The sequence below is a fragment of the Frankliniella occidentalis genome, unplaced genomic scaffold (genome assembly GCF_000697945.3).
Source record: "Frankliniella occidentalis isolate FOCC.00 unplaced genomic scaffold, Focc_3.1 Scaffold43, whole genome shotgun sequence".
Taxonomy (NCBI): Eukaryota; Metazoa; Arthropoda; class Insecta; order Thysanoptera; family Thripidae; genus Frankliniella; species Frankliniella occidentalis.
Window position 1 is genome coordinate 1,496,188 of NW_026267173.1, and position 8,602 is coordinate 1,504,789.

Sequence of the window (8,602 nt, forward strand, 5' to 3'; positions counted from 1 at the left end):
ACACACCTGGTTTGTTCTCACTTATCTCTGCTGTTCCCTTTTCACCTCTTCCTCTCCTTCCCCACTCCTACACATACACACACCTACACACCACAACTACTGCTCTACGACCGCCAGCATATACTATACTCTCGCCCTTGCTGACGAATGACGTGTGAGTTGTGTGTTTTCCTCTTGAGGCAGGCTGAGGAGGCCGAGAAGCGTCCCCCGCGCTCTGCCCCGCCCCGCCGCGCCCCTCTCTGGCTGACCGCGAACAATCGGCCAGCCCTCGCTGCTTTGTAACCTATATTATGAAAACAAGGCCCGCCGTTCGTCCTCTCTGTCAGAGACTCCGGGCCCTCCAGTCAGCCTTGTGGCGCGCCCAGAGTAAATACCGTCGGATTTCCTAATGCTGTCGGCTCGAGAGTCTTCTCCATAACGAGCGTGGGAGGTGTGTGTATAAATATTGCCCGATTGGTGTGTGCGACTGTCCTGCAGGGAAAGGAAAGGGTTGTGGGTGTGCCGTCAGAGGGTCGGCTGGATGTCCGGCTGGTGTCTCGACACCGCACTGTAGCCGAAAACGAAAAAGTAGAGTGTTGAAAACAAAATGTTATAGTAATATGTTTTTGATAAAAATTGTCTAAAAATAAGATAAATATTGACAGAATTGCGGAACGTTCCCCCAATTCAATGACGTAAATGTAAAAATTGTATCTCCTTGCCCGCCCTTCTGAGGCCTGGGTGCGCCCTATAGGAGTCTCTGGAGCCACAATAACAAAGCGCAGGTGGCATCCCACGGCATTCCACTGCAGCATGCAAATACAATAGGGAAACCCTTTCGGTCGTCGCGGTGGGTCCCCGGGCAGGACCCTGGGCTCGAGTCTTCGAGTGCGAGCGGCAACTCAAACAACTCATCGATGAGGTGTCTGAGGAGGACTGAGTCGATGGACTCCCCCCCCCCCCCTCTTCTCCAGATGTCTATCGATTATCATGTTCTTTCTTATCCATTCACCGCATATTTTGAGCGTGGCCTTCGGAAACAGCCTCGTGCCTCGTCCACCTCGGCGCACCCCCTGCCCGAATCTGAACCGCTCCGCTCTGCCGATGGGGGAGCTCCCGGAAAACGCCCCCCCCCCCAATGTTTTTTTACCCATTATTTGCAAGGCGCTTGCAAGGAGCTCCGTAATACCCCTCTGGGGCACTCTCGAAAATACACGACGCGCCATAGTTTCGCATTTTACTTTACTTCTCTTTTTCACTTGCAGTCCTCGCCTCGGAACCACGATGCTGCAATGGAGTGTGGGACTGCTTGGGACTCGGTACCGGACCAGGACTCGGACCAAGAACGTCGGTAACACTCACGGTGTGCCAAGTTGCGGTCATCTTGTTGGCATCGGAAGTCACAGCAAAAGGTAGGACACTAAAACCCGCTTTTTGGGGGGGTCGGGGCGGGGGTAAAGGGCGCCTCAGCCGCCCCGCTCCTCCCCCACCCCTCACCCCCATTGCTGCCGAGGGCTGGCGCTGGCTCTCCAAACACCCAAGCAAGCGCGACGCCAACACAAGCCCCCCCCCCCTCCCCGTTCTCCTTTCCCTCCCCTTCTTCCTCTCTCGCGCCGCCATCTTGTGCGTGTAATGTGTTTCTGTTTCGCTTAATGCTCATTGCGCTTGCGCCCAGTTTAATGCGATGTCTTCCGCGTCGGTAGCGTCATCACGGCGCGGCGTGGCGCGGTCTGGCGGGTGTGCGGTGCGCCCCGCCGCGTCCCGCCGCGCCTCGCCTCGTTCCGCCACCTTTGCACCCCCCGGGCCGCCGCGCTGCTGCTGATGACCGTATTGTCGCCGGCCCGACGCCGACGCCCGATTTGTGCTCACAACTCCCCGGCGTGTTGTGTTGGTTTGTGTTTGTGCTGCAAGGAAGGGACGGCTCGCGCGCGCGCGCGCGCTGCGTCCTCGGCAGAAAGTCAGTCTATCGTGTCCACGCACGCGTGGTTCTGAAAGTGAGCGAAATTTGGTCCAGGAAGTGGTAAAAGCAGGTTTATCAATTTCCCCTTGATATAGATGTGGAGATACCGGGCAATTAAAACCTCCATGTAAAGAAGTTGATTTTTCAACCAATGAGCAGACAAAGAGCGGAGATTAGGGCATTTCAGTTGGCAGATAAACTATTGTAACGAAACGAGGCATAGTTTATCTGGCTCTGGCAACTGAAATGCCCTAATCTCCGCTCTTTGTCTGCTCATTGGTTGAAAAATCAACTTCTTTACATGGACGTATGATGTTTTTTTGTTACACCTATGACTTAATATCTGATGTCACCGTTTGACATATCATCATCTCCATAATCTTAGCTCGCAAGTTACTATTATTTATTTTTTTGGTTTGTCATGGAAACAAAGTGAAAAGAAGGTCTATCTCCCCCTCTCCTATGTCCGGCTAATGTGTGGAGCACAGCCTTCGTGCGTACAGCCAGAGGGGCGTGGGGTGTACGGACTGCCAGAAGGTGTCGGACTGCAAAACCCATCACTGTCAATATTCGATGATTGCTTTAGAATGCATCGCTGGGGTGGCTGCGGTGTCGGGGCGGCCGTGTTCTCGTGCAGATAGCGATCGGCTAATACCGTGTAAGCTCTGTGTACTTCCTCTGCCATTTCGAGCCATCTCGCACACACTTGCACCCCCCACATATTTACTGGCCCCGCACAGGAAGTGCCCGCAAAACGCACACCCTCTCAAAAAACTAGTTGCAAATATTGTAGGTGTAAAATGTTAAACTTTATTGCCTCGTACTGGTCCATGGGAGATTGCTCCTCTCTTTAGAATGGAAGTAGCGTCAGAAAATTGTTTAGTCTTATGTAGATGAGAGATTTATACACTGTGTCATAATAGTGTTAGTTTTATGAACATTGACAGAAACAAAACTACTTTGTGCAAAATGTAAAGAGACAATTCCTAAAAATCAGTTCCTAAAAAAGGCAACGTTTTTTTGTGCACATCCAGAACGGATTAAATTTGGTCCAAAATTGAACCCTTTCTGGATGTGCTCGAAAACGTTGACAAAATTGTCCCTTTACATTCAGAGTAAAATAATAGCTCAATTTTACTTCGTCGTTTTTATTTTTCTCCGGGAAAATGTGAATGTGTTCATTTTATATTATGGTATTGACTTGGGTGTTGTTTTTGTAATCTTTAACTATGACACCGGATGCTAAAAAATATAACACACTTAATCAAATTGGCCCGTTGATGACTTGATGGTCTGGAGCGGTTGACAATGGTGCACTACACTTGTGGCGGGAGGCAGAGGACAGCACCGGAGGCAATTGACAAAAGGTCGCCTCCGCGTTATTCAGGTGGCCAGAAAAATAAACAGAGCGGGAGGGAAATCCGTCGTGTTTCGATGGTTTTGCAAAGATAAGCATCGTCTCCGTCTTGCAGGGCCGAGTGAGTCCGCAGCCCATCAGCAAAGCGCATTGTGGATGGAGCAGTGTCCCTGCCCCGGACGGCGAGTCCGTGACGAAGCACCTCTCGCGCTCACCTCGAGCGCAGCTCCGCGCGCTTTTGGCACCGAAATGCTAAGACTAAATACGTCTATGAAAAATAATCAAGCACAAAATAAAATTACAGTATCAGTTTTGCTTTATTGGGGCAATAAATTGGAAGCTAAATCACTATCGAGATTTCTTTTGGTATGGTTTCCATAATTCGTTTTACAGTAAAGCTAAGTCGTCGTACAACGACGCGTCAAAAATTCATACAGACGTGGACCACGTCACGGCTGCAGGAAAACAGACTTTAACTTGAAATTTCTCTTAAACAGGCTTCTTAATTATAAAATAAAGTCCTTAATCCTACGGCAGGATTTTGCCGGCAACACGTTCGTCACATCGTGATCCGTACAAAATGTACAAACGGTAAATAAGACAACATATAATCCAGGGTTTCAGGTACATAATCAGGAATAAACAATATATCATTTACATGCAAATAAAAAAGTGTCTCCCATATCGCCATATGAATGACTCAAAATGGACTCTTATAAAGAAATAACAAAACACCCATTGCGCGGCTGCACAAACGCCTGGGCCTCGGGGCTCGCCGCACCGTCGGCGGCGTCCCCTGATCACAGTTTAGTGGAACACAAGTCCTGGCCGGGCACCTGGCCTCTCACTGCGGGGTCGGCTCCCTGGCGGGCGGGCTCGCTCTGGGGCTCGGCGTCAGCTCCCGGATCTCCGTCGTCTGCTGCGACACTTGTTGCTGCCTGAGCTGCTGCTGCTGCTGTTGTTGCTGCTGCTGCAGAGCCAGGCGGCGCACGGCGCTGTGCTGCAGCTGCTCGTAGTACCTGGACACGAGGTGGTGCTCGACGGTCGTCATGAACAGCGGCCCGTTGGGTGACTGCGGCGGCCAGGGCGTCGGCGTCTGGGGCGCGCTGCCGACGGGCGTCATCGGCGGCGTCGCCTGCTGGGCGTCGGCGGCGTCGCTCGACACCACGTCGATGTCCTCGTCGTGGACGTCCTCCTCGCCGCTGCTCGCGTAGCGCGGCGTCTTGGCGGCCAGGCCGACGCGGTGGGCGAGGTCGTCGGACGCGTCGTCCGGGGCGAGCAGGGACGCCACGTCGAACTGGCGCTTGCGTGCGAGGCACGGGATGGGCGTCGAGCCCAGCGGCGTGCCGGCGTGCGCCAGGAGGCGGGGGTGCTGGTGCGCCGCCCAGATGGTCGGCGGGAGCGGGGGCGACGCGGGCGTCGGCGGGGGGCTCGGGGACTCGTTTCCTTCCTCGTCCACGGCCAGACCCATGTGCTTCCGCACCTGAAACACAGAAAACCACAAGCGTTGTAGACCAAAGTTTCATTGTCAATTTTACCTTCTAGTATGCACTAATTCTTTGCCTCCCTCCCGTTGCCGCATTTCTCTTCCACTTATTCGCTCCCTTGCCTTCCCTCCCACGGCCTCTCCCTCGCCACCGGGACCGGTTTGCTGTAGCGCGGCGGGGATGCCCATAGTGGCTCCGCGCGGGCCTGCTGGCGGAGCCCGTGTGTGTGTCCCCCGTGTGTTTCACAACAGCTCATGCCCGTCATTGTTCTGGCCGGGCCAGCGCCATTTTGGGCCTCCGATCCACCCAGGCGGGGCGCGCGGCGGACAAGCGAATAGAATGCCGCGGCATTATTATTCCAACAGCACCCAATGCACCCGGGGGCTGCCGCGCCGGCCGGGCCCAGCAGCGCTCGCGGGGGGTGAGATGGAAAGGGTGGTGCTGTGTTGGTGTTCGGGCGGCAAAGAGCGCGATAACACGAGCCGAGCGTAATGAATGACGTGTAACGGTGCGGCTGAGGCCGCCGCCGCCGCCGCTGCTGGTCTTTGACTCAGCCGGCTAATGTTGTGGGGGTGGTGGGGTGTGATGTGCGGGCACAACGCGCCCCCGCAGCGCCCCACCCACCGGCCGCCGTGGCCGCCTCCCCCATAACACGCTATGCCGCCGGGCTCGGCGGCGGCGGCGGCGCGAGGCCCCCGGGCCGCGATGAATATTCAGCAGATTTCATCGGAGCAGCTTGTCGCATTTTTTCACCCATTTTCACCGTAGAGTATTACGCGTTTTTGTCGCGGCAAATGGCGGGCGCCGCATTTTGTTAGGCTGTGCGAGCGCGGGGCGGAGCGGCGACAGTTTGGCAACACAATCAGGACACGCGCGCACCGCGCCGCGCCGCCATGAAAAACGACCCTGCATTTTTCTTTTCGCACCTCGCGTCTGCTATTTTTGTTCGGTGTTGTATTTTGTAAAGGTATTGTTTCGCAACATACCATTGCCAAAGTTGTAAAGTCCGCAAAAACGCCAAAACTCCGACTTATAATATTCGTCTTAAACTGTGACAAAATCAGACTTAACTTTCGAAACCAAATCGAAAACAGGAACGAGTTGTCACTGTTGCCTCACTTTTAATCAGATGTTTCTCTGCCCGTTTTTGTCTGCTGTTAGCTCATTCATTGATTTTCTCCTTCGATATCCGGACCGTAATGCCAACAAAGCTGTTTACGTGTAAGCATGGTATACCGCATAAAGGCATCATGTTTGCATGGCCCAGCCCAGCGCCACGGTGTATCGGGTGAATGTTTTCCCACCGCTCTGCAGGGTGGGCGGCCGATAAGATCTGCGATGCCCAGCCGCCCCCATAGCCCGGCTCGTGTTGTCTTGCGTGTCGTCTGTCACCCGAGAAGGACAGGCCACCTAACCTAATCTAACCTCGCCAATCTTTGTTGTCATCCCCCCGGCTGGGAACACAACACAAAGTTATGCGTGGTTCATAGCGGCTGCTCTTAATTTTTGTTTTCTAGTACTATATTATGATCTTTTTTATCTCTAGAGTTTTGTCGAAACTAGTAAGGCTGTGTTGTGCAACTCACGTCATCAAGCGCTGATCCGCTGCCTTCAAAGTGACCCCTATGCCTATCCTGCGCAGAAAATACACGGAGATTTTGGTTTGCATTCCAGTGGCTGCTTAACCATTATCTGCTTAATACAGCGTCTCCCACCCAAACCCGGATTATCAAGTTTTTAGGCTGACGACAGCGTGTGTAGGTTCCCATCCATTTAATTATTGTTCCTTGAAGTCATATCTTAAAACCGAAACTTTTCCGGAAGCGGTTGTGAGGACGACCGGCCGTTGAATGAGAGTTTTCGCACGATGACGAAAGCATTGAAATATACGTTTGCGTTTCTCTCTGTACCGGGGCGGCGTGCAGGAAGGAGGGCCAATGCATCTGAGTGAGTTCACGTGTGGAAACCGACACAATGGGGGAGAAGACGGGGACCCTAAGTGGTTTGTCCCGCCCACCTCAAGAGGTGTGAGGCCCTCAGCCCGCAAGGCTGCAATTTTTTCTGAAGTAGATTATAATGGCGGTTAAGAGGATAAAGGCATTGGCTCTGGCCGGGTGTGAATTGCTACTTAGATGATGTGGTTAGGTTACGTACAGGAAAAAAATTAACAATAAAAAGGCCGGGGGCGCGGTCACCCGGGGCGTGTTGCCGAGATCTTTTTCGATTCGCACCTCCGGTGCAGGGCCATGACTTTAAACCTACCCCGGAGAATGAGTCAGGGCAGTTACAGACAAATGTGCAAGCGGACCCGGCACGTCATCCCGACAGTTATTCGAGGAGACTCCAACGCCTGGAGAGACTATAAGTCGTTGGGACACGGCGCGCTGACTCATTCATTCTGTGTCGAAACGCAAGTAGTACTGTCTGTGTATATTCCCATTTACCTTATGCCATGTGTACAACTACGGCGGAAAGAGAACTGTCTTGCTAAAAACCCGTACTCATGAATCAATACAATAACGGTCTATAGCGAAACATATGCGCCTTCACGCTGAGAACCATATTGATGTCTAGTTGAGTGTCTAGTTTACTATCAGTACTATCACTTTGGCATGGTTCTGTACGTCAAACAACCGGCGGCTCAACTCACCTTTCTCTGTGCTTTTCTCCTTCTGAAGTCGCCCTTCTTGAAGTCGTCCACGTTGGCGGGGTGGATGGCCCAGTAGTGGCCCTTGCCGTTGGCGCTGCGGCCCGCCTTGATGAAGCAGTCGTTGAGGGAGAGGTTGTGTCGTATCGAGTTTCTCCAGCCGGGTCCTCGCGTGCGGAAGTACGGGTAGTTGTCTAGGATGTACTGGTAAATGTCGGACAGGACGAGCTTGGTGTCGGGCGAGCTGAGGATGGCCATGGCGATGAGGCCGATGTACGAGTGCTGCGGCTTGGGCTCCTCGGGCTGCAGCATGCGCTGGTGGAAGAGGGACATGCTGAGCGCGAGGCGCGGCCCGTACGGGTAGCCGGCGGGCAGGCCCTGTCCGAGGCCCTGCCCCAGTCCCTGTCCCAGCCCGGGGCACAGCTGCACGCCGGGGACGGGGCTGAAGGGCCCCGCCGGCCCGAAGCGCTGCAGGCGCTCGGCCATGGCGTAGTTGTAGAGCTGCAGCCGGTACTGGTCGATGGGGAGCATCCCCGGGGGCGGCAGCGGACTGCCCCCGCCGCCGCCGCCGCCACTGCCGCCGTTGCCGGCCGCGTCCTGGAGGGTCTTGAGCGCAGACAGCGGGTAGGGCAGGATGGCCGTGGGGCCCACGCCGCTGGGGGAGGAGGTCTCGTTGCTGCACATGCTAGCACATGTATCGTATCCACGTCGCGATGATGCACCGGCTCACTCGCGCACACTCACTCACTCACTCACTGGCACGTCCGCGCCGCGCTACGTTCGACTGGGTTATGCGGAGCCGGAGCGGAGCCGGGCCGGGCGCTGGAGCCCCGAGGCCGGGACGGCTGGAGGGAGGGACGGCCAGCCTCCAGCGGCTGGAGCGGCACCGGCCACCCCCACCACCCGGCCAGCACGCCCCGCCCCCAGCACCACTTTACCCCCTCTCCAGCAGCAAACAAACACCTGGATAGGACAACAGTCTGCAACACCTCCCCCCCTTCTCTCTCTCTCTCTCTCTCTCTCTCTCTCTCTCTCTCTCTCTCTCTCTCTCTCTCATCGTCTCTCCCTATGTATATCCTCCTTGCCCATCACGCCCGTCTCTTCATTTCTTACTGTCGACTCACGTCCATGTCGCATCTCTGTGCCGATGATAATATTTTCGCTACGTTCGC

At 54.8% G+C, this 8,602-nt stretch overlaps 2 protein-coding genes across 3 annotated transcripts in view; one reads left to right on the forward strand and one right to left on the reverse strand.

The window, feature by feature from the left end:
* The first annotated feature begins 1,246 nt into the window (after window positions 1–1,246).
* Window positions 1,247–8,602, forward strand: part of LOC113218416 (ring canal kelch homolog) — a 79,278-nt gene continuing 71,922 nt past the window's right edge. Inside the window, exon 1 of the mRNA XM_052266788.1 lies at window positions 1,247–1,391. Within this exon, the coding sequence (XP_052122748.1) occupies window positions 1,264–1,391 (128 nt within the window). The 5' untranslated portion in view covers window positions 1,247–1,263. The remainder of the gene's footprint in view (window positions 1,392–8,602) is intronic.
* On the reverse strand, window positions 3,590–8,263 carry LOC113218420 (fork head domain-containing protein FD4). 2 transcript variants are annotated; one of them, XM_026438777.2, is made up of 3 exons: window positions 7,434–8,263; window positions 6,370–6,417; window positions 3,590–4,779 (listed from the first exon to the last, which is right to left on the reverse strand). In XM_026438777.2, exons 1-3 carry the CDS (start codon window positions 8,112–8,114, stop codon window positions 4,141–4,143), a joined length of 1,368 nt encoding a protein of 455 aa, XP_026294562.2. In that variant the 5' UTR covers window positions 8,115–8,263; the 3' UTR covers window positions 3,590–4,140. The 2 variants fall into 2 exon arrangements, with proteins under 2 accessions (XP_026294562.2, XP_026294563.2); XM_026438778.2 differs by lacking the exon at window positions 6,370–6,417.

Excerpts from the sequence above, each read along its gene's own strand:
- LOC113218420 (XM_026438777.2), bottom strand. The coding sequence starts at position 8,114 with ATGTGCAGCAACGAGACCTCCTCCCCCAGCGGCGTGGGCCCCACGGCC. Across the intron at positions 6,418-7,433 it reads GGAGAAAAGCACAGAGAAAG|GATAGGCATAGGGGTCACTT; the intron begins GTGAGTTGAGCC and ends TTTTCTGCGCAG. Across the intron at positions 4,780-6,369 it reads GCGGATCAGCGCTTGATGAC|GTGCGGAAGCACATGGGTCT; the intron begins GTGAGTTGCACA and ends TCTGTGTTTCAG.